Consider the following 26763-nt stretch of genomic DNA (forward strand, 5'->3'; position numbering starts at 1 on the left):
TAGAAGCTTGCGTTCTGCAAGTGAACGTCGCTTTATTGTGCCATCTCAAAGAGACACAAAATCACTTTCACAGACGTTTTCATTAACTGTTCCCTCCTGGTGGAGTGACCTGCCTACTTGTTTTTCTTTATGTATATATATATATATATATATAAATACCTTGCTACGTGTACTGTGTTAGGCAAACCGAGACATGTCATTTGCACTTACATATTGTTGCTCTTTTGTTAGTTTTGATTGCTTCTGTTGTCCTCATTTGTAAGTCGCTTTGGATAAAAGTGTCTGCTAAATGACTAAATGTATATGTAAATGTATGTATGCAAGTAAAGTTGGATGTACAATATATGTAGAGTTCATTTGAAAAAACAGATATCTGTTATCAATAACTAAAATGTTCAAAAATCATGTTTTTTTTATTATTATGCATTCCAATTAATATCAATCAAACAGCAATTGGGTTGTTTTGATTAAATAATAATAATTATATATTGTTATACATGAGTCTACTATATGTGAGTAGGTAAAAAATGACATACTTATACTAGTTGGAGTTATAAATTGCTTATTTATTTGGAGGTTGGACATTTTTTTTTTTATGTTGTGATATTGAGCATTATGAAACCTGTTAGGCCTTGTTCAGTTTATAACTATTTGTATGACAACTCTATTACTGTTTGATGTGTACCTAAATGTTAATCAGTTAAAATTAGAAAATGTTTCTAAATACTTTCTTCCAAATTACCACAGTTTAGTTTATACCAAATATTTACTCTATAAATATATAGTTCAGTGTATTATTTTGAAATAATTACCATATTTGGCTGTACATTATCCTTTACTTTAATATATTTCACTTAAAACAATAACATTTTTGGCTAAAAAAGACAGAGCAGGATTCATCTGCCTGAGACTTGGGGCAATTACCACAACAAGAATACTGTGACTGCTATTAAACCACCACGAATAAAGACAGCAAGTTACACACTCAGAGACTCGAGGTGGCCAAACAAATAGAAAGTAAGCGAGAAAGAGAGTGTTTTCTCCCTAAGGATATTGAATGGAAACTACTCGTTTGGCCTCCTCAATTGGTAAAATAACCACAGCCTGAGGGTCTGTGAAAGAAAGAGAGCCAAACCAACTCCATTTCCTTAGGGACCGACTGAACTGACTCCCCCATTCTGCCACTAGCTGCTTTCCTTGAAGAAACCTCCAGCTCTCTGAATAGTCTGTGTGTGTGAGTGTGTGTTAATTGAAAGGTTTTGTCTAGTGCTAGTGAAGCATTAGGTCTGACCTACATTTATATGTCCCCATAAAACCAGGCCTAGCAGACGGCCAGACACGGCACACTTCAGGTAGCTGCATACTAATCTAAGACATTCCTTGCATACTTCAGACACACACGGAGGCAAAGGATCGTAGATTCCAACTGTATGACATCATTTCCTGTGCCATAATGAAGTCAGCATTAAGCTAAAAAGAATGGATGAGTTGGGAACATTTGGAAACAGTCAAGACAATGGCACATGATGCTGGAGTTTAAACCAATGATGACATGTCTTAAAAATGGTGATATTAAATAATAAATACTTGTATCTGACATAACGGATATTTGATTCTCTAGAAAACTTTGGTTGAAGTCTGTGATAAGCAAACTTTCTCAAGGCAGAAGAGGGACAACTATATCAAGAAAAAACAAATCTGTAACGTAGCAGCACTTTCAGCCCCAAAGACAGAACGATTTATATCTTTATGAACAAAATTACATCAAACAGAAATGATAATAAACACAGTTCATCTGCATTTGTAAAGTGATTTACAATAGGTTACTAAACATCTCTGAACAAAAAACCCAGAGAGACACACCTGGATTTCAAACAAAAAGTACCACCCAGAGGTGCGTGTACTCTTCAGGTGTGTTTCGTTTGGTTTTTGTAATACTCGATAATGTCAAATCGCACATCGTTAAAACAACAATTACGATATTATCACAGACGATATATATCGCACACCCCTAGTCATCAGCTTCATACATCGCAGTGAAATGTTTTCCGTTAGGTTTAATTGACATGTTTATTCACAGACAATCTACAATGCAATGCTGAAAACACACGCCGTGTGTGGTGCTGGAGGGCTCTGGACGCCTGGCGGACGTCATCGCTTTTTGGACATTGTATTGTGGTAGTAACATGATATTCTTTGAAGTATAAAACTATGGCATATGAAATGCGATAATTAAATTTAGTACCATAGTATACATCAAAGTATTGGTATTACCATCAAATACCATCTACCATGGGACAGTCCATCTCCAGTTTTATGATCAATAAACGTCCTCAAAACTGATTTATAAACTTTCAACAGACCAGTGTAAATAACAGAACGGTGGCCAGTGAATAGAATAGAATAGAATAGAATAGAATAAAAGTAAAATGGCATATCAAACCTCTTTATATATCAAAAAGGTATCCATATACTTTTGAATGTAAATAAATCAAATAACTAGGCTGCTACCAAGTTAACAGAACAGCAGCAAAGTAAACAACTATTTACATGTCTACAAAACAAATTGATATACTTTTAAATGTAAATTAATAAAATAACAACTACTACCAAGCTAACTACTACCAAGCTAACAGAATTAAACAGAATTGCAGCCTGAAGTAAAATGGCAAAGTAAACATCTCTGTAGAAGTCTACAAACGGGATCTATATACTTTGACTGTTAGAATAGAATAGAATAGAATAGAAGTGCAACAAAGAAAGAAGTGAAAAGCAAGTGCAGGTTTCTCTCTGGTTGTTCAGCTGATAATCGTAAGGTCATTAGTACAGACCAGGACGAGCGCAAATCTCCCCTCCAGCTCGGCCGGCTCGGGCATGGGCAGTTTGAGGGGCATGTGGTGTCCTCTGGGGTCAGTGTGTTGGTTCATGCTCCCTGCGTTCCCCATCTCTCCTCCAGTATCGCATTCACACTCTTATTCTGCGGGTTTGTCCTGTATGAGTCCGGTCTCTGTTATCACTGTCTGTGCGACTTTATCTTGAACACTTCATGGAGGTCAGCGGCAGCAGCAGGGTCCGCGCGCAGCTGCATTATAACTTCACACAAATAACGTGTCATATTTGCATATTGCACAACGTCCGCACTACTCCCAGTGAGCTCTTCTGTTCTTCATGGTTCAGACTCTGAAACGCACTTCAGCGGACCACGACAGGCGCTGGCGCTTCAACTCCGCCCCGCGAGCGCAGTGACCCACCCTACCACAGCGAAGACTTTGCTCATGAATTATACATGAGGTTCGCTTGGTAGCTGATTGATTGAATCATCGTAAAAACATTGTCAGCAGTCCTTTGAATTAATGATTTATAGCCTATTTACAACATGCGCAAATAAAATAGATGCAGTTCAATAGTTCTCTTCGCTCTCTTTACTTTTTACAGTGAGCAATAACATTAGGCTACAGAATAGACAGCAAACAAGGGAAGAAAAACACGCCAGGGGAATTAAAATTGCACAAACAAGACAAAATTTAAAATATGGTACATAAATGATTAAAACACACTGCTCACACATTTTTTAAACAGCTTGAGGAAAGATAGAAAGAGACACCTGTGGAATCATCAGTCATCAGTCACACATAGTACCCATGCAATTTAGCTTTAAAAATCCTTATTCTGTATTCTTAATTTAATTTAATTTAATTTAATTTAATTTAATATAGCCAATATTTAAAAACATAAACTGTTCTTGCTGGGTCAGATGTATTAAAATAAAATAAAATAAAATAAAATAAAATAAAATAAAATAAAATAAAATAAAATAAAATAAAATAAAATAAAATAAAATAAAATAAAATAAAATTAAATTAAATTAAATAAAATTAAATAAAATTAAATTAAATTTCACTGTTGTGTCTTTATAGCTCACAATTGCTCCCTTATATTGTCTCCAAGAAGAAAAAGTATTTACATTTAAACATACATTTGTTAAAAGTGAATTTGGGCAACTCTAGCACTCATAGATGGCTACACCGTTTGCTAACTACTTACTTAAAGTCCCCCTGTAGTCAAATACTTTATCCCTTAAAACTTATCTTTGATCATCAAAATGATATATTAAAATGTTTTTTCTTGTGAAAATAATTTTCTCATGCCTTAAAATAGCTTGAATGTAACTCTACACCCTTGCCTCATTTACTATACGCTGATCTATGAATATGCAAATTAGTCCCGTGCCCGCGAGCATACGCGTGTGAACTCTGGGCTATTTTACACTGTTGCCACGGGTTATAATGCAAGTTAGCGGTTCTAAATTCACATTAAAAACTTGATTTTCACTACAGGGGGACTTTAAGTCTTTACAACGATCCTGTCATCGTTAGTCACCATTAATGAGTCATGTGATAATGTATGGTTAAATGCACATAAGTGTCACATTGACACAGTAAAATATTTCTGTACTTTCAGACACATGAGTGCTAATGCATTGTTGAGCTCCATATGCGGAAGGAGAGACCAGGCTTCATACAAAAGAGAAAAGGGACACAGGAAGCCCACAGCTGCTGAAACCGAAGACGCTGAGGGAGACCCTCAGAGGCCCAAAGGCACTACAAGGACTTATAAAATGCCAAAAATAAAGGAGGAAGAATAAAATCTCTGTTGCAGGACAGATGTTGCTAAATTTGTCTGTGAGCCAGATGAAGGAAGCAATGTTCTTAAAGTCCATACAGAGACACAAAACAGAGACCACATTGTACTGAGTGATGATTCCACTCATTTTAAACCATGTTTGCTGTGACACAGACAGGAGTTGAACTTATTCACATTCAGTCTCCCATTTCAAAATCAACAGTGGGGCCTGAAATGTTGTGTTGATTACACGTCCTCCCAGTACTGGGTTAAAGTCTTGTCTAACTGTTGCAGAATTGTAGCACAAAAGCAGTGTTAAGTCGCTGGGGTATATTTGTAGCAATAGCCAAAAATACATTGTATGGGTCAAAATTATCGATTTTTCTTTTATGCCAAAAATCATTAGGATATTAAGTAAAGATCATGTTCCATGAAGATACTTTGTACATTTCCTACCATAAATATATTAAAACTTAATTTTTGATTAGTAATAAATGCATTGCTAAGGACTTCATTTGGACAACAATTTTTTTGCACCCTCAGATTCCAGATTTTCAAATAGTTGTATCTCGGCCAAATATTGTCCTATCCTAACAAACCATACATCAATGGAAACCTTATGTATTCAGCTTAATGTGTAAATCTCTCTTTTTTTTTTTTTTTAAATGACGCTTTGGGGTTTTGTGGTCCAGGGTCACAACTGTTTTATGTCCAAAATATCTTGAGACAAGACATTGAATTTATAGTTGTGACAACACAGCGCCATCTGGCGAAGAGTGTGCTGTTAGTTACCTCATAGAACGGGCCTGTTTTAATTTAAGACTCGAAACAAAGGTGAACTTAATGCCCCTGACTATACTTCAGGATGTCTCCAATCCTAGAAAGTAACAGTGACCAAAATATGAAAAATACGGGGGGAAAAAAGTGATGTTCTGTAATAGACAAAATTTCCCAACATTTTTTTTTTTTTTGATGTTGTAGGACATGATGCGTTTTAATTTTTACTCTTCATTTATTTTGGAATTAGCTTAGTAAAATAACATTTTAATTAATTGTGTCCTTTAATATTTTCCTTAGTTGTGTAAAAGCAGCAAGGATGCACTGGATTATGACTGTCATACATTTTTTTAACAACTTTCAATGACTCTGTTTTTTAAGTGAGCACAACAACTTACAGTGTTTGTGATCAAAATGTATTCTTTAAAAGTGAATAACTACATTTGTAGTGTTCTCATTACAATGCAATCTGCACTTTATCAAACGCGTATATATCTAAAAAACATTTCAAGAAATATAATCCACAGACATTCCTAATCAAATAAACATACATTTAACACGTGTCTCCAAATATCTGTTGAGTGCTGCTACTGTGACAGATGGTGAAAGAGGAGGAAAACGTCTCCAAACAAAAACACACAACCTTACATGAGTTTGCAGTGCTTAAATAAAGCTGTCGTAACAGCTCGGCTCACACAGTCACGAGCGATGATCATCACACAAACACACATGTGAGTTTAGAAATGTTTGGTTGGAGTAAAACATGACAATGAAGAATGTGAGTAATATTGATGTCATGTGATGAACAAATCTGATATCTGGCTGTTGCATAAATACAAAAAGAACAAACTGGAAGTGCAATGAAGGAAATGCAGCAAAAGGTGATCTGAGGTCTTCATCATCCTCATCATCTGAAAGTCCGAAAGACAGGTGTAAAAGAGAAACGTGACAAAAGAGGTTGTCTTCTACTCTTCCTCCTCCTCCTCCTCCTCTCGTCCCATCACCTCCACGATGAGTTCGGCGGTGCAGCTGGCCTCCCCGACGCTGTTCATGGCCTTGCAGGTGTACTTTGCGTCATCATCACCGCTGACCTCAGAAATAACAAGACTGCAATTTCCATCTTCGTCATAATCGATCTGAAAATGGCGCGTCTCTTTAATCGGCTGGTCGTCCTTATACCACACCACCTCAGGGTCAGGATAACCTGAGAGTAAACAGTTACAAAATATGCATATTGAAATATATAAATAACTTAAAATAAATGCATGAATACCAACCAATCATGTGACACTGAAGACTGGAGTAATGATGCTGAAAATACAGCTTTGCATCACAGGAATAAACAACTTTTTTTTTTATATATTCAAAAAGAAAACAGTTATTTTAAATTGTAATATAATTTCATAATATTACTGTTTTTACTGCATAAGAGAATTCCTATTAAAAACATTAAAACATCTTACCAGCATAAACCTTTTAATAGTACTATTACAGTAGTATACTGATGAATTGGATTTTTTACAGTAATTTACTGTAAAACAGTACAGTTTGCAACTGTAAACCAAATACAGTTTGCTACTGTAAATCTTAATTACAGTAACTTACTGGCAACAGTGTTGCCAGTAAGTTACTGTAAAAAACCCTTTGAAATGTCTAACAGTGTAGTGCACTTAAAGATGAAGTGTGTCTATGCCTCTAGCGGCTCTAAATATAATGCAAAAGTACAAAAGGATAGTAGAAAGTGGTTTTTTTTCACATTTAGTTTTCATTTAGTTTTCAAAAGTAAATGCTATTCATAATATTTGTAGAACTGGAAAATGGTTGTGGGCTGTTCCACACATTTGGTACAAAGTATTAAGCATATTGGAAAGTCATCGTCAACATTTTAAATGTTATTTCACACCACATTTATTCACATTTAATCAGTGCACCAGACTTTATCAATAGAATGTTTAAGCAGTACATAGTCGTATTATTTTACCTTCGATTCTGCAGTCGAATCGAGCAGCACTGCCTTCCACCACCTCAACGTCTTTAATAACATTACTGAACGTGGGTTTCATTAGAGTTTTCTCCTCCAATTCAGCAGAAAACTGTTTATCCTCTGCTACGACAGACAAACAAGAAGGTTTTGGATATAAATACTCATGTTAAAGACTTTAAATTTACTTTTCACAACTCGTTTTAAACCTAGGGAAGAGTGCAGAACACCACTTTTAATACAATACACATAGTATGATAACTCTCTAAAGTGGGCTGCAGTTTTAACAGTACTAACCAGGTTAATAATCTCATCTCCTTGTGAAATAGAGGTACATTTCAGCATACTTAAAAATAAAATAATAGAAAATAATAAATCTTACAGTAAGTGTGAATTGAATGTAATGTTTTCAGACACTTCATTGCATGTTGTTTAAAATTAATTGTAAATATTAAATGCAATTAGAGTACTTACTAATCTCATAATTGTGACCCTGGAGCACAAAACCAGTCTTAAGTCTAATGTCCAATACATCGTATGGGTCAAAATTATAGATTTTTATTTTATGCCAAAAATCATTAGGATATTAAGTAAAGATCATGTTCCATGAAGATATTTTGTAAATTACCTACCGTAAATATATCAAAACTTAATTTTTGATTAGTAATATGCATTGCTAAGAACTTCATTTGGACAACTTTAAAGGCGATTTTCTCAATATTTTCATTTTTTTGCACCCTCAGATTCCAGATTTTCAGATAGTTGTATCTCGGCCAAATATTGTCCTATCCTAACAAACCATACATCAACGGAAAGCTTATTTATTCAGATGTATAAATCTCAATTTTGAAAAATTGACACTTAAAAGGGTCATATGATGCTTTTTTAAAGATCATTATTTTGTGTATTTGGTGTAACAGAATATGTTGACTTGAAATTGCATCATATGACCCCTTTAAGACTGGTTTTGTGGTACAGGGTCACAAATATGGTTAAAGTGCCTTGCTGAACGTACTGATAAGCATGTAAGGTACACTAAAATATAATTTAATGTAATTTCTATTAAAAACTTGTATGTCATGTATTCAAATATATTCGTAATTACACATTTATAATGAATAAACTGTAATTAGTAAACAAACTGTAAAATGATGAAATACATTTCAAATATATTTTAAAATTCTGAACAACACTACAGTTAAAATTATAATTACATTAACAATCTAAGTACTTACTTTACATGTGCAATAGATAGTATAAGTAGTATACTTCTTTAAAGCATGACATAACATTATTAAAATATGATTTAAAATGTACTAAAATCTAAAAATGTCTTGTGAATTGAATTTCAATTGTTTGTAATTTTATTAAAAGTGCACGTTTTAAAAGCAATATTAAGTATATTAAAAAAACATGAAAGTATGCTCTACGCTTAAGTGGTCTTCTATTTCATTAATATTATAGTACAGAAAATGTGACATTATCTTAAGATTGACATATGCAGTACACAAGGACACATATTTTCAGTACGCACACTTCTTCATCCCAAGGGCTTACTGTGCTGACAGTTCACTAGCTGAGTCAGTATTAGTCTTTTATGCAAGGGTTGGTGAGGACAGAAACGTTGTGCACCTTCAGTGGGGGAGCTCTTTTTGGCATGAACGCCTGCCATCAATGCCATGTTAGACAGTCGACCGATAGCTCGAACCGCATGCCCTGTTTTCTGGAGAAGAGTGAGCAAAGCATTTATGACTTTATTCACTAACACATCAGTAACAGAACACACCGCAAGAAGCTAATTTCAATCAGACTATCAATAACGCAAGGAGAAAAACCAACATTTTATGTCAGATGATTATCATTTAGCTCCTGACCTGCCACTTTCTTCTCAGAATGTATTTCTTCATCCTCTCTTTGGAAAGCTTCTTGGTCTCCATATTGGTGGTGTCCTGTTTGAGCCAGGGGTGCTGGAAACACTGATCGCAGCTCAGGCGAGCTCTGCAGACAAAAACACACACAGACACCGTAACTGTGCGTCACGTTAATTACACTCTGAGAAAAATAAACTGATGAAACCGTAAAAAGAAAATGCATGATCTCTGACAGAGAACCGAACCCTACTGCTGCACCTCAGGGAGAACCGATGCGTGACGCAAGACGGAGGAAATCAGCTAAATCAGACATTCAACATGACTCAAGGACAAGGCAACAGTTCTTTTTTTCAAGTGTTTTCTGAAGGCACTCACTTCATGTCTTTCTTCAGCAGGTTACTGATAAAGTCTTTGGCCTCGACTGAGATCTCATCAAATGCCTCGTCCTCAAAGTCCCACGTCGCTGAGGTCACGTTAGAAAGCGTCTCGTTGTCATTGTCCCCCATGAAGGGAGACAAACCACTGACGCTAAAGAGAACAAGAAACAATGAAAGAAGAACTATACAAACCATTAGGCGTATGCCTCATATAGTAGTATATTTGACACTTAAACACACAGTTACAACATTACATTTCTTGTGAGAGATTTAATCTGCTTCATTGGCAAATATGATCTGAGTCCACATGAATAAAGTCTTGGAGATATAATAGTTTATAGCTATTTTCTCTGTCGCACTGTTTTCCTGTAAACTTTATAACAAAAGTGTTTTTGGTAACACTTTATTTGTAAGGTGTCCTTGTTGCACATGTTACATGTACTTTTTACATGTAAAAAAGTCTGACTGTACATTATCTATACATTTCTGAACAGAACATTAACTAATACACGTAAAGGGTACCAAAATACTTTGGTATTTTCATATGCATTCATATTTGTATTAATTACAGATCGCATTATATTAGTGACTTGTAAATGATGGCTATTATAAGTTATAAATAAATAATTTTTTTTTGAAGTTGTAAATGTGACAAACGCTATTGGAGTATAAGAAAATACTATTTCAGTCTTTCTACTTCAAAATTTAATGTTTAAAGGCGTCATATGATGCGATTTCGGCCAATCACAATGCACTGATGTAGAAGCAGGCGTTGATCTTCCTCTGCGGAGGTGGTGTTTATCCACACTTTTACGTCATAAAGTGGCACATTCCACAAGCTGTCGTTTGGCTTCAATATAAGCTGTTTTTAGACTAACAAGAAAGTTTTTAGTTCTGAAACTTACAGGATGTTTTTATAGTACAATGACCTCTTATATGACAAAAGATCAAGAAAATTTTGATTTCTCAGTTCATGACCCATTTAAAGGAATATGAAATCAATATACTTTGTTCTGACACAAAACTAGCATAAACATGAAATATGTTTGTGTACTATCGAGGTATATTATACAACTGCTCAAGTTGTATAATATGCCTGTTGAGTTTGTTCTGTGTCTAAACCATTTACAGAGTCTACCTTCACCTCACACTGATCTTAAGAGTGTGTGTGGGTTTCCTGGCTGAAATGAAGTGTTTCTGGAGTGCTGCTAAACCTGAGCACTTCTGAGGGCCTGTGCTGTGACCTCTTTCAGTAGGACGGTGCAGAAACTCTCCAGGCCAGTGTGAAACATTGTAAATGTTTGGCCTGCAGGAGAACCTCCTTTAGCCAAGAACCGTTGATGTTAGTCTCAGCTCACATAATGTAGCGCTTTTTACTCTCAACACACACACACAGCTGTGAAATGGAATGTGTCGAGTATAAACACTACTGTAACACATTTAACCAAACAAAAAATCCACACAGTTAGCAGCTAAAGAGCAAGGCTGAGTCTTACATATGTACCACTTACCAGAACTACAGCTATTTGATTTATTACATGGTAATAACACATGTATTACATAAAAATGTAAAAAGATGTTATTAAAACTACCAAATACTATATTTCTATTTCCATATGCTCCTCCATATGAAATAAAAAAAAATGTTAACAATGGTCTTATTTTGGTCTGAAAATTTGAAGAGAAAAATCTTAGACAAAAGCCAGATTCAGACAGTAATTGTTTATCATGGGGATGCAAGCTATTTTTAACATTTACAGGGGTTGGTCTTTGATTTTATTGCGGTTCAAATCCAGAATGTTGGGGTTTTTTTCTCTCCACCCGCGCAAAAGCATTATCAGCATTATATTAAAAACATATCTATTTTCAGATTTTTAAACAGGAGATTTAATATTCAATTAATGAATAGGATATTATTAAATATGAATTTATTCTCATTATTCCAAGCATATGATATTTTTATTAAAGCAGATAATCATGCGACTGGCCATGTGAACAGCGCGGTCCTCATAGGATCATAGAACTCACAATAAATTGCCATCTGAATCCAAGTTTTATATTTATAAGAATCCGAGTTTTATTGCTGAGGTGCCATGTACATTTATTTTTACAGACGTCCACATGAGAAACAATTACCATCTGAATAGGGCTAAAGTTGATACTTAAGTGAGAACTAAATCAATGAAATTCATTAAGTCTATTATGAAAATATGAAAGAGCAAGTTCTGAGCCCTTAATAAGACATGTTTCTTGAGCACCAAATCAGCATATTAGAATCATTTCTGATTGAAAGGAAAACTTTTATTCAGTAAGGATGCACTAAATTAATAAAAAAATGGCAGTAAAGATGTTTCCATTGTTACAAAAAATAGGCTGTTTTGAAAAACTATTCATCAAAGAATCCTGAACATGCAGCACCAAACCCCCCCCAGAAAGAAGGATTGTGCCACATAACCCTCCAACATTGTCGCGCTCTCTGTCCTTCTCAAATGCAGGGTGCATGAGGTGATGGATGTAGCGTGATGTCACATTACTGCATAATAAATCACGGCTGTTCACTGCTGCAGCAACGTGCCTTAATATATATAAAATTTGCTAAACAAAAAAAAAAAGGAAATATTCTAATGTGTACTTTATAGATTACTTAAAGATTTCACAACAAAAAGACAACCTGAAGGGGGACTTTTGTACAATTATAGGCTACTAAAAGGCTGTTTACTTGTTAAAAAAGTATTTTTCTTCTTCTTTTTTTTTCTTGTAGATAATTTTAAGATCTTAGATATTTGCATATCAAACATGATGAAGTAGACATTGTTGGATTTACTGCTTTCACTGACTTCATTGGGTTACACTAACCCAAAGTCACACCGGGAAGAAATAATTATTCTGGATAACACTGGATAACTGACAGAAAGCACAGACAAACACAAGAGATCTACAGCCACATCTTTCTGATAGCTGATAAAAAAAAGACTAAAAAAAGATAACAAAATAGTACTCATTAGGGGCTGGTGTATTACTCTATTTTCTTAAAGAAAAATGGCAAACGCCTTGCAGAGGTGATTTCCATTTCAGGAAAGGAAAGCTAAGCGAAAGCTCACACTTTCTTCTCATTCAACTTCAACATTCTTCCCAAACAATGTTGTGAAATGGTGTGGGATGATCACCCTTGTGGAAAAGAAGTGATCTTAACTGTACCGCATGTGCACTTGTCTTTTTAAATAAAACTGTACTTGCAAAAAACATTATAATAATGAAAACGTCACGACTATGTTTCTTAACCCATTTAAGTACACTTTTTTAAACATGCATTTTGTAATAAAGCCAAATTTACGTTTTACTTTTAAAGTACATTTTAAATCATTGTTTTAATAATCTGTTGTTGTGCCTTAAACAAGTACACTTATTTTGATGTGTTGACTAACATACTAAAGCACATGTAAAGTACTCAATTATAATATCAACTATAGTGTGTTATAGGATATTATATTTAACGTTAATTCAGTTAAAATGTACTAAATTGCAACTTCAGGTTTGTATAGAAATGACATTAAATTATATTTTAGTTTACCTTAAATGCTTGTCAGTACATTTGACAATACACTGTAAATATATTTCAAAGAAATCAATTAAATGTCTGAAAACAGTTACCAATAGGAGTGTAGTACTCTCAGCTCATGTATGCATTTATTCCACATAATTCTGCAGATTTTACCCCAAGATCAGCACGAAAAATTGCACAAAATTGAATTGCATATAAAATGGGATAAAGTCTGCAGATTTCATGGTCATAAAGGTAATATCTCTTCATAATGGTTGTGTACTCACAGGATGTAGCAGATGACTCCTATACTCCACATGTCTGTCGTGTAACTGATGGCCTCATAATTAATCACCTCTGGAGCCACAAACTCTGGGGTGCCAAACAGGACTTTCAGAGAGCCAGCATTCTCTACAGCCAGACAAAGCACACACAACAACCCACAATTCCATCATTCCATTTTAGAACTATACATGATGTTAGAACTTCAATTTGAAATAAATACATGTTTTCAATGACATTTTCGAAATGTTAAAACCCCACAAAAACCCAGTGTGAGGGTTTTCTACTGACCCAGTCTGCGTGCCAGTCCAAAGTCAATGAGTTTGATTTTGCTGCCGGTCTTATTGACACACATGATGTTCTCAGGTTTGAGATCCAGGTGGACGATGCCTTTCTTATGGATGAAATTGACTCCATCCACAATCTGAAGCATGTATTTGATCACCTCTCTCTCCGTCAGCTCAAAGTCCTCGTCTATGATCCTCTCAAACAGCTCTCCTCCAGAGATCCTGAGGAACACCAGCATTCAGCCAATACACCAGACACATTCACATACCGTATGTACTGTGAAATACTGACAACCTCAAACAGGAATGTATTTATCCCCGATAAAACTCAATTTGAGTGCTATTTGACTTCATTTAGAAATTCTCTGGGATTTTTTCATCCTAGGACGTTCAGGAATCGAAATGGCATGATGTGCTTTGTAGTGACTAAAATGAACATGCAGAGCAAATTCTTATTTTACTGACTTTTCACTTACTGATAAAAATAGAAAGCTTTTTTTTTATTATTTTAGTATGAGGATGGTGTGTTCTAATAGTTAATGATCTGCAGGTAACAATCACTTAAAAGTGACACATTTTTGGCATATTGGAATTAAAACAATGTTTTGCATAACAGGCTGACATACTGTTACTTGACAATTAATAATTTCTATTACAATTATTAATTTCTGTTTAAGTATTTGTGTTATATAAATAAGTGCATAAAAATGTGTATTTGAAAACAACCACAATAACACTAAAATAATAACATTCTTTTTATTGAGCTGTTGTTTACAGGCTTGATATGAGCTGGTGAAAGCCAAAGAACTAGAAAACAGCCAATTTGCATTCACTAATCTAAGATTAAAGCTCATTAAACACATACAAACTTACATGTCCAGCACCATTACAATGTCAGTCTTTCCCTCAAAAGCGTCGACACACTGCACAAGCTTTGGGTGATGCAGGTCATTCATGATCGCTATTTCCTGTCTGACATTGTCTTTTTCTTTGGCAGAATATGCTTTTATGAATTTGCCAGCCCACACCTTTTTTGTGGACTTTTCTATCAGTTTGAAAACAGTCCCGAATTTCCCTCTAAAAAAAAGAAAGAAAAATAAATAAGACTGAAAAAATGAAAACTTCCAGATCCTGTTTTCTTACAGGAAATTTACGTCTGTTTTAGCATTTTTTTTGACAGATTATAGGACAACAGCAAAGTAGAAGGATGCCAGCAGTAAAGTTTCCTTTATGGTGTAAGGTAATATCAAATAATTGATGCTATTTTATCATACTCACGTGCCCAGTCTGTCTTCCACATCATACAGGTCCTTCACCTTCACATCTGTCCTGATCGTCACATTTCTGTAATGCGGTTCCTTCTCTGATTCTGAAAAGAGAGGGAATGGATCCCTATCATTCTGGATTGTCTATAATCTGTCAAATTGCAATATTTAACTCTTATTTTCCTCAAGGGTTTTGAAAAACCTTCCTGTAGTAATTCAGAATGAAATATCACATTCTAACAGCACACGTTTTATGACCTCTTTGTCTCTGATTACTAGCATGAGAGAAATACACATCAACATGATGGCAGTGTTTTTTGTAAAGATACCCCTAAAATTATTATTATTATTCTGGGATAATTATTTACAAAAAAGCTAAGGTAGTTCATTTTTATTTTTTTATTTAATTATTAAATGCGCTTATATTCATAAGGTCAAATGATTTGAAAAATGCCTATGTTTGAACAATTGAAGACATGTATTTGGAAACTAAAAGCAAACACTTGAAAATAATATGAACTATGCAATTGTTAAAGATTTACAGTGCAATGCTTTTCTGTATCCCCCCCACCCCTCTTTTTCACATACAGTATGTTCAATTTGACACGTTTGGTTATGTACAACCTCACCATCTCCTCTAAATGAAAGAGGGAAACAGAAAAAAAAGAGCACAGAAACTTGACACTTACGATTTCAAAGATTAAATTTCACAAACATGACACATACCATCATCTGAAGGCTCAGCTTCATCTTTATTTTCTGTAAAAGCAACAGACTGTTATTACAGCACATTTAATTTTTTTTATGTCAATTTTAGGTTTTACTTTATTTTATTTATTCGTCTATTTTTATTTTAACTGAAATAACCAAATACAGTAACCAAAAGTTAAGATTGTAATCCATTCTCTGTGGCTCCTGTAATACTCTTGATATCCTCTAGGTGGCGCTCACCCTCCTCGGCCTCCAGCCCCACCTGCACGGGTGCAGACTCAGCGCTGGGCTCTCCCACACCATAAATATTCACCGCTCGCACTCGGAACTTGTACTGCCTGTCTGGAAGCAGGTTCTGCACGTTATAGGAGGTGCTGTTACAGGACGCCAGATCTGTCCACTTCATGTCCACAGAGCTCCACGTCTCCAGGTTGTAGGACTGGACGGCGCTGCCGCCGTCGTATGTCGGCCCGTACCAGGACAGTGTGAGGCTGGACTTACGGATGTCTGAGGATGCCGGGACACGAGCAGGAGGGTCGGGCTTATCTGGGAAGACCAAGACAGAAGCTGGATTGTGAGACATTTTGTCCTAAAATGTACTAAAGTAGTCAGATCACCTACATGTGCAGCATTTCAGCCCAGCATTGTGTGGATGTAACAGAGGAAACAGTCAACTTTCTATAAGTAGATTGTCAATTTTGTCTTTAAAGATGCACCTAAAACCAAGGCTGAGGCCTAAGGTCAAATGTGACCCTGGAGCACAAAACCAGTCTTAAGTCGCTGGGGTATATTTGTAGCAATAGCCAACAATACATTGTATGGGTCAAAATTATAGATTTTACTTTTATGCCAAAAATCATTAGGATATTAAGTAAAGATCATGTTCCATGAAGATATTTAGTAAATTTCCTACCGTAAATATATAAAAACTTAATTTTTGATTAGTAATATGCATTGAACTTCATTTGGACAACTTTAAAGATGATTTTCTCAATATTTAGTATTGTCCTATCCTAACAAACCATACATCAATGTAAAGTCACAATGTATAAATCTCAGTTTTGAAAAATTGACACTTAAGACTGGTTTTGTGGTCCAGGGTCACAAATGTCAAAACCATTTCTAATCCATTAATGCCAGGCAGTACAGTTCTTGTTACTAAACACCAGTGGATATGATAGTGAAGCACACAGAGAGATGTGATGCCGCAGCATACTTAGAAACAGGTGTGGACTGGTTTGATTGCAGTTTGCAATTCATTCTCATTCATTTCTAAGATTTCTAGCCATGACTTGTTCTGTGAAATGATTGTGGAAGGCCATTTTTAAAGTCAATTGCTTTATGATTTTACACATCAGACAACGAATGTCTTTACACTCTAATAAACTGTTCCTCAAGGTGTTAATTTGTGAATTTCAACAAGGTGTGAATTTCATTCAGATATGAGGGACAGGGGTATTTCTACTGGCATTTAAAAAATACAAATGCATTACATATTTGTCAGAGTGCAAAAGTAAGCAACAGGGTTTATATTACAGTAAAAATTTTCGGTCTAATATCTATAATTGTCCAGTCTGCAGTTTCACTAACTACTGCCATCCTCAATACGAGGTGAGATTATCTATAGTCACTGTCACTGCTGTTTCATTCACAACATTTTTGATTTTTAATTTTCTTTTCAGAATTGTAATCAGCAAGTGGTAGACAACAATGAAGTATATTTACTTTATTATTGGACTTAAGTACATTTTAAAAGTATCTGTACTTATTACCACATATTGTTATTTTGAACTGATGATCTTTTCAGCTGCTAGTTTCGAATGATATAAAACTAGCATGTTTGCATGGCATTCCTGTTAACACATTCTTTCTTAATGTGAATCTGTAAATCTGTCAAAATCCGTAATTTTTGTCACTAAATATTTACACAAATTTTGCTTTTCCTCTGTTTAAATGTAGTTTTTTCAACCATTTGCAAACTTGAATTATCAGTAAACTAAATTGATGATATTTCATTAAGGGGAAGTCGTGGCCTAATGGTTAGAGAGTCGGCCTCGTAACCCAAAGGTCGCGGGTTCGAGTCTCGTACCAGCAGGGATTGTAGGTGGGGGGAGTGAATGTACAGCGCTCTCTCCCACCTTCAATACCACGACTGAGGTGCCTTTGAGCAAGGCACCGAACCCCCAACTGCTCCCCGGGCGCCGCAGCAAAAAATGGCTGCCCACTGCTCCGGGTGTGTGTTCACGGTGTGTGTGTGTGTTCACTGCTGTGTGTGTGCACTTTGGATGGGATAAATGCAGAGCACTAATTCCTAGTATGGGTCACTATACTTGGCCACATGTCACATCACAATTATAATAAAGCAATACATATTAAATGTCTGCACTGCATTTTTTATTGACTAGTTCTGGCGAAACATGGTTCTAGAACTTTTTGCATTTTATACTTAAGTCTATTAAATATCAAGTACTTTTGTTTGTTTAATCAAGTAAAAATTGAAAATGAGTACTTACAATTTTACAATTTTACTGGAGTAATATTTTATTAGGGTATCTGTACTTTTACTGGAGTACTTAATTGATGGTAATTTATTTATTGTACTGTACACATTTGTAGGGATAGATCGCTGAAATGTGTTTAAATCAACAGCTTAACTTAATGCCTCATGGGGCCTGTAAATAGTTTAAATAAATGTACAGGCAAAGCTAAACATTCTTGTAATGTAGTTAGTTCAGTATACTGTTCATATTATATTAATTAAAATGTAAAAATTCATGACGGTACGTTAAAATCTTCTAACAAATCTCATCTTGGGTAGAACTCATTCTTGTTGACAAATGCAATGTTTTTCAGTTGTTTGCAAACATGCTGGACACGCAGTAACCCGTCCTGTGCGAACACCTCCTTAATTTAGTTGGTATGTGAAAGTACATTTTTGTGCTTTATCAAATGTTGTGAAACTTACCATAAAATCACCAGTGTTGAGGGTAACGCATTACAAGTAACTTGAGTTACGTAATAGGATTACTTTTTTTCAAGTAACTAGTAAAGTAATGCATTCATTTTTAATTTACAGTAAAATATACTTTTTCAAATAAGTAACGCCAGTTACTTTGTTTTCCCATTTATGGACTAACAGCTCTCCTGTCCCCATGTTGAGAAAAATCTGTAGTAAGTGCAGAGGCGTTGTGTGCAATGTGTAAACACGATGGCTTCTGTAGCTTTAAATATGAACACGCAATTACTCATCTCACTTTCACAAAGACAGATTTAGTAGTCCTAAAAATGAAATGCAAACTCAGAATATGACGCAAACCTGCAATAATTAAATATGTTAACAATTGAATTAACAATTCCTTCAGCCTGAGGCTTATTTATTTCACTTTTGGTGTGAAAGGGCTTTGACATATGCCAAAAAATAACTTTTTATATAAAAAAAACATACAAGCAAGCCCAGTCCAGATGAGAAAAAGTAACCCAAAAGTAACACAACACAGTACTTTCCATAAAAAGTAACTAAGTAATGCAATTAGTTACTTTTTTAGGGAGTAACTCATTATTGTAATGCATTACTTTTAAAAGTAACTTTCCACAACACTCAAAATCACATTATACTTGTTGCAAATTATTGTTAATGTACATAATGCCTTTATCCTAGGCTGGAAGATTGTGTATTGTGCATCTTTTAGCACAACGTTTGTCTTTCTGTTCGTATGCTTTATAAAGCCTAGAGAGCTAATAGATCGCGCTTTCTCTTTCCGTTTGCTCTGTTTTGTCAAACACCGTATTTCATCGACGCAACTTTGTTAATTCCTTAAGTGAGCTTTATGTTAACTGTTTTTCTGAACGCTGCGACTGCCTTACATTCTTACTCTGCCCATGTATTAAATCTGCGTGCTTGAAAGCGTGCAGTTTTCTAACGTATTTACTTTAACTTCTTTGGTAATATCAATGGTATGGTTTCAGATGCGTCTGAAATGACAAAAACATATTTAATTGTTTGATCCAAATTATTGCTAAGGACAGTTTGGTAGTCACTGGATATTGGTAGGGACTTGTCCCTATAGCATCCACCCTAATTCTACGCCCACTAGCGTCCACACTTACCGACTATAGTGAGGTTGAGGGCGGCCTGTCTCACGCCGCAGCTGTTCTTGAGCTCGATGGTGTAGCAGCCGCAGTGCTCCTGCTGTCCTTCTGTGATGGTCAGCTGACTGCTGCTGTCTGTGCTCACTACCGAGATGCCCTGACCTTCCTGAATCTGAGGGAGCAGAGGTGTGCATAAACAACACAAACACCGGTGCCAGTTGCAGACATAGGCTACTTTAAACATTAGAGCATGCTAGTGTGATAAACAGTGCAAATTGTATTTAATATTGACAACATTATCTACAAATAACGCTTTTTTCACTCAAAAACTGATGTAAGATCAGATTAATGAGGCCTACAATGAATCAATAAACACAAAACCAGTCCAACAAACCAGTTCAAAACTAATTTCGGTAACACATTATTTTAGGGTCTCTTAACTACTTGCTTATTAGCATGCATATTACTAGAATATTAGCCATTTATTAGTACTAATTAAGCACATATTAATGCCTTATTCTACATGACCTTATTCTACATCCCTAATCCTACCAAATACCTAAACTTAACGACTACCTTACTAATTATTACCTAAATTTCTTGGTTAAACATTAGAGCATGCTAGTGTGATAAACACCGCAATTTTTTTTCATATTGACAAAATTATCCACAAATAAAAAAATATTTTTTTCACTCAAAACTGATGTAAGATCAGATTAATGAGGCCTACGATGAATCAGTTCCAAAAATAAACACAAGACCAGTCCTAATTGAAAGAAGACAAGCTGACAAAAAGATTGATACCAATATTAGGTGATAATATTGCATAACAAGAGATTTATAAGCTATTTTTTGTAGGCCGGTCATTTTTGACCGAAAACACCACAAGTGTGATTTTTATTTTATTTTTTTTGCAATTTTGTACAAAATAAAAGCTTTTCAAAACAAATTTATTGGTTAAACATTAGAGCATGCTAGTGTGATAAACACCGCAATTTTTTTCATATTTTAATATTGACAAAATTATCCACAAATAACGCTTTTTTTTTCCACTCAAAGACTGAGGTACGTACGCTCAGATTAATGAGGCCTACGATGAATCAGTTCCAAAAATGAACAAAAACAAGCCGACAAAAAGATTAATATCAATACTAGGTGATAATATTGCATAACAAGAGATTTCTAAGCTATTTTTTGTGCCCCAGTCATTTTTGACCGAAAACACCACAAGTGGTATAGGGATTTGAACACAACCTGAGAGTTGAATGTTCAGTTTCAATTAGAAAGTCAATTAACTGGAAAACAAAAATGAGAGTAATAAAGATGTTTACAACTAACATGTTGTGTCTGAGCCATGTGTACAGAGTGATATGCCAGCTTGCAGTGTTTGCTCATTAAAGATGATGGCTGTTTCTGAAAAGCTGTGAGCTGCCTAGACAGCATTTTTGAACATCCCAGTCCAAAGTCGATTTGAAATAGCAGCATGTTGGAAGCATTTAAAGGGGACTGGTGCGTGAGTGAATGAATGTGCATCTGCGTGTTTAAGTATGAGCATTCAGCAGTGCTTCTCTCTCGGTCAGGGTTTCTGCACATGCTAAAAGGTGAAAGGACTCTTACTGGTTTGCGGAACTTGAGCCAGGTGCAGCTGATGGGCTGAGCTCCAGTGAACTGACACAGCAGACTGACCTCCTGACCCGCCAGGATCTTCATATCGTCAGGGAACTGCTGGATCTGAGGAGGAGCACCTGACACACACAGCACAGTTATACAGACAGCTTGGGCTCTGATCCATTTGCTTGCACAGCAGTTAGAAATGCATTGAACAACTGCACAGCAGACTGTGTAGAAAATATAAAAGTGAGATTTAAAGTATGTGCTGCTATGAGAAGATCACCTGTGCTCCTCCTGAAACACATCAAATCACATGAGCTTGAAATTTTAAATGACTTTTGGGAAACTAAATGCTACAAAGACTTAAATGCTAAAACTGTTCCAGGATCAAACGTTTCAAAAACATCTGTGATTTGCCATAAACATGCTTCTTAGATGCACAATCTAAATCATCATTTTGATGGAGGAACTTCTGCTCATACATTGCAATTCTAATCAATCTTTGTCAGTAACTCAGTAACTTGGTATACACTGCAAAAATGACGTTCATACTTTTTCATTTTTGTCTTGTTGTTTTAGTATAAATACCTGAACATTCTTGAATCTTGAATATATTATTTGAGAAGCAAAATGACTTAAGATATTGAGTCTTGTTTTCTAAAAACCTAACAAAATGTTGTTGTTTTTTGCTTAAAAAATGAAAACAAATCTGCCTATTGGGCAAAAACAATAAATAAATCTTGTTTCCTCTTTGTAATTAAGATTATTTTTCTTACCTCATTGGTAGGTATTTTTTTTAGGTTACACTTAATTTTAAGGTGTCCTTATTACAGTGTAATTATACATTTAAGTACAGAGTAATATTAATTAACTACGTGTATTTACTATATAGTTAGGGTTAGGATTAGGGTTACTTGCATGTAAGTATGCATAATTTATTGTTATTATAATAGTAAGTACATGTAATGTGTAACAAGGACACCTTAAATTAAAGTGTTATCTTTTTTACAACAAAAAGGACAAAATTATTTTCTGTTGCAATCAACAGCATGTGACAGAAATACACACAGACAGTTGTTTAACCCAGAATTGATCTTTAAACCATGCATATGGTGATTGATTTGACCCTACCTTGTTTAGGAAGTGTTTTGGGTGTGGGTTTCTTTATTTTGGCCTCATCTGAAGTGAATAACAGAAGAAATAAACACCGTTCAGATTATCACATCATAGTTAACAGAGAGAAAGAAAATAAGATCAACATACAACCTCAGTCCAGAGAAGTGATTGTGAACCACCCAACAAATCAAGTTCTCTGGTGTAAATGAGCAAACATGTGTCATATTAATTCCAGGCTGCATCACAAGTCAGATATGGGGATTTATATTAATTGCCGTAATCATGATATTGACCAGCTGGCGGTACTTTATCCTTAATTAGTTTGCATTTGATATACCTTCAGGTTTCAAGTCACACAAACACACAAATGTTAACATTGACCAGTAGATCTACTCATAGAGTATCTGAGACAACATGCACTCTCACGTTTAGAAAACTTGAAGAAGGGAGGGCAGAATGATGAGAGAGATGGGGAGAGATGTTTTTCTCTGGATGTACTAGGAGAGATCAGCTGCTAAGGTTCTTTGCTCTTTGCCTTTTTTGGTCATACTAAAAATATCTCCAACTAGAATCCAGGAAATAGCTTTTGGCACTATTTATTTTACATCTGATCGCTGTCATGAAACAATGTGATGGCAAGGCCAACAAACACAAGCCTAGAGCTGCAGCGGTGGCAATGAAGCTATTCTGATCTGAAGCCATGTCAAACTTCGGAGGAGTTTTTCTGTCAGTTGTAAAGACATTCCAATCTCATCCCTCCATTCTCTCACTCCTTTCTCTCTTTCTCTGTAGCCGTGGAAAAGAAAACATCCTCTTTCCAACACAAAACTATTTTTGCTTCTGGCTCAAAATGGCCTTTCAGTGAGCTTTCACTTGAATCTCTAAAATTTGGGCAAAACAGATCTGAAGCTGAACTGAGATCATAATGGAGTTGATCATATCTACCTAACTTATAGTACTTTCATAATAAATCAATTGTAGCACAACAAATATAGTAAAATCTGCAGATATTCAACGCCTAAATAAGTCTCATATCAAGATCAATATAACCTGCTATTAAGAAAACCTACTGACTGTGAAATTTTGGATGCTGAGGCAATGTGATCTCATGGGTATGTTCACGTATTTTATGTAAATTGTGATTTTAGCACATGTGCAGAGGGCCCAGAAATATTTGGACACTAAAGTCACACTTAAAATATCTGAAATTCATTGAATTAGACACACATAGCGATACATAAATCAAAGTGGCATCTGTAAACAAATGATGCAAACGTTTTTTAAACTAACTTAGGTTTAATAAATGATTGGTGTCAGGGTAATTTTTTTTTGTGCAGGTATGAAGTTAGTTCTCCTCAAGTTAACTATAAACATTTTCCACAACGTTTGACACCCAGAAAGTGTCAAAGACATTGTCTTTGTTCTGAACAAAATATTTAATGTTTCATATTCTAAAACATTTTTTGTGCTATATTTCCTTAAAATAAAGCCACTTATTTTGATATTTTTGTTATTTAATGCAAATTTATTTATTTGTTTGGTTTGCTTGCTTGCTTAAGTGTCCAAATACATTTTAAATACATTTTGATGCCATTGCATAATGTATGTTTGCACAGACAATTAAAATTTAAATATTATATAACAGCATATGCCAATCACATTATTTAACGCATAACAAACAAAGCAATTCAAATATATTTATAATATAAATACAATACAAAGAATTCACACTTTAATACACGAGTTTCACAATTTGAGTTGAATTACTGAAATAAATGAACTTTTCCACGACATTCTAATTTATTGAGATGCACCTGTATATATATATATTAGGGCTGTGCGATAATTCGATAACAATAATTATCGTGATATAATTTTCCTCAATAAAACGATATGAAGAGTTCGATAAATGTTCGATATAATGTTTATGTGCCAAAAGCGGAACGAAACTGCGCCACACAGACCGTTTATCCGCTCGGATCAAAGTTCAAACTGCCGCTTGGCGCGAGCATGGTATTGTGGTAGAAATGTGGGATATTCACACTGAATTTTATTAAAAGAATAATGGTATACTGTATACTTGTAGCATGTATTTGTGATTAAGCTATAGCATGTGTGCATTTGTTTTTAGACTACTGTTTTTCATACAAATAGGCTACCTAAAAAACATATATTTATATTTTTACCATGGCATTGAGGTTCTATATGTGTGGTTTTAACTGTGTTTATCATGATTTAAATGTATAATACTATGGGAGACCAATGCTTAAAGGCACAATATGTAATTTTTCGCCGCTAGAGGGCGTGCATTCAAAACAAACAAAGAATCAAAGGCGTAGTTTGATGACGCCGTGACTGAGTGTGGAATCATGGGAGTTGTGGTCTTCATCCCCACAGCCGATGCAATCCGACGGGACTCGGGCAGAAATCATGTTCATGGATGAGCTAATGATTTATTTATGTAGCAGAATGAAGCAGGGTGAGGCTGAAAGCCGTCGAAGCGAAACGAGGCCACTGAATTCTAAGTGTCCTTTTTTGGAAAGACATCTAAATTTATCTTGAAAAAAGCTTGCAGAAAATATAGATTTTTGAGAATAACCCTTCAATCTTTTGGTTTACTTTGCTGGATATAGCAAATTATGACAAAATAAACAAGATAAATGGTCTATGCTTAATTTCATGAAGTGTGTGATTAATCGCGATTAATCACAGAAAAAGGATGTGATTAATTCGATAAAAAATTTTAATCGATTGACAGCCCTAATATATATGTAAATAATTTCACATTTCTGTTGCTGTCATTACAGTATGTTCATACATTTCGGTGTTTGTCCAAATGTTTGTCCAGATTACTAAAAAGATTAGACTAGATTAGACTAGGGCTAAATATTTAATAATTTTGAAGTTAATAGTCTAATGACGCACTCTCAAATCGCTTGTGTTTTGTGTCTACAGAAAGGGAAGCAATACTAAGTGGTTAACAGTACTTGTCCATGTAAACATTCAACAAATAAACAAATCACCATTGGTAACTGAATACACAAAACTACTCTTTTGGAGTAAACAGTCTGACATGGCAATAAGGCTACAAGAATTGGAAGTACAGCCCTTTCGATTGGTTGTACTGTTGTGCTTCTGGGTGTTCAGCCAACAAATCTATCAAAATACTTTCCAAAAAATTCCAGTAGACCAAAAAAAAATGCATGAGCACACGTTAGATGTGACCTTAAAACTGTACAGCCTATTAAACAGACCTAAATCCTACCTAAATCCTTAATTTCCTTGTTGTCATTCACATCAGATTAAAAATGCAGTCTACTCACTCAAAGCAGTAAATATGCAAAAGATTATGTCCCTTGCATATTCTGCATGCATGAGCTTATGGTAATGTTGTGTTGGTAAGCTAATAAACAAATTAACTGAATATAAGTCATTGCACATGGTAGCAGGTAATCCTGATGTCAAACGGAAGTGTTTCTCACATACTTTATTCTCTGTGCTGAGTGTTACTGTCTATAATCTTTTTAGTGTTCAAGATGGTTCTTACTTTCCCAACAAATGGCAACATGTCTGAATTTGGCTGTTGGATTTAGATCATTGGGAGCATAACATATCATGTTCAAAATGCCCCGACAAACCTTAAGAGTTAACATACAGATCCAACAAAATCCAGTAAGCTTTGTTAAGACATAAGTGTAAATCACAGGTTTATTAGACCAATACAGAGGCAGTGAGTAAAGGCAAAGTCAGAGCAAATGCTTTAGGATACCACTGAAACAACACACACACACACACACACACACAGGGCAACAGCATCCCACTATTATGTTTCATAATGTTTAGTCTACATTGTCTGGGGCCACAGGATCAAACGTATCTGTCTAAAGGCCTGACAAATTCAAGACACTTAGAGAAACAGATAATCTCTGCCCTTCACTGCTTCAACAAATCATCCAATATAAGACCACTTCACACTGTCAACCACTGCTGAAAATAAGCAGACAGACAAAAAGAAAGAAACACAGTGCATCTAATGTATTCACTCAAACATCTGCATGGTGATGTATGGTGAGACATAATAAAAATAAGAACTTTTAGTTAAAGGTAAAAAACGTAGTATAAACACATGAACAGGAGAGGGTTTTTTTTAATGCTCAAGATCAGCCCAATTTCTTCATGGTAAAAGAACTTAAATGAAGTGTCATTTCTTACTATCCTGTTATACTTATTAC

General features: G+C 35.1%; 2 protein-coding genes across 2 annotated transcripts in view; both read right to left on the bottom strand.

The window, feature by feature from the left end:
• Positions 1–3219, bottom strand: part of LOC107734486 (formin-like protein 2) — an 88935-nt gene extending 85716 nt beyond the window's left edge. The window contains exon 1 of the mRNA XM_016546458.1: positions 2832–3219. Coding sequence (XP_016401944.1) covers positions 2832–2945 — 114 coding nt within the window. The 5' untranslated portion in view covers positions 2946–3219. The remainder of the gene's footprint in view (positions 1–2831) is intronic.
• A 2079-nt stretch (positions 3220–5298) lies between these two features.
• Positions 5299–26763, bottom strand: part of LOC107734487 (myosin light chain kinase, smooth muscle-like) — a 108814-nt gene continuing 87349 nt past the window's right edge. Inside the window, exons 19-32 of the mRNA XM_016546459.1 lie at positions 22547–22594; positions 21422–21549; positions 19823–19976; positions 15956–16261; positions 15731–15763; positions 15018–15108; positions 14613–14816; positions 13744–13961; positions 13458–13581; positions 9628–9780; positions 9256–9379; positions 9014–9104; positions 7382–7507; positions 5299–6604 (exon numbers count right to left, since the gene is read on the bottom strand). Coding sequence (XP_016401945.1) covers positions 6366–6604; positions 7382–7507; positions 9014–9104; positions 9256–9379; positions 9628–9780; positions 13458–13581; positions 13744–13961; positions 14613–14816; positions 15018–15108; positions 15731–15763; positions 15956–16261; positions 19823–19976; positions 21422–21549; positions 22547–22594 — 2039 coding nt within the window. The 3' untranslated portion in view covers positions 5299–6365. The remainder of the gene's footprint in view (positions 6605–7381; positions 7508–9013; positions 9105–9255; positions 9380–9627; positions 9781–13457; positions 13582–13743; positions 13962–14612; positions 14817–15017; positions 15109–15730; positions 15764–15955; positions 16262–19822; positions 19977–21421; positions 21550–22546; positions 22595–26763) is intronic.

This window comes from Sinocyclocheilus rhinocerous, unplaced genomic scaffold, assembly GCF_001515625.1.
Source record: "Sinocyclocheilus rhinocerous isolate Xijiao unplaced genomic scaffold, SAMN03320098_v1.1 scaffold340, whole genome shotgun sequence".
Taxonomy (NCBI): Eukaryota; Metazoa; Chordata; class Actinopteri; order Cypriniformes; family Cyprinidae; genus Sinocyclocheilus; species Sinocyclocheilus rhinocerous.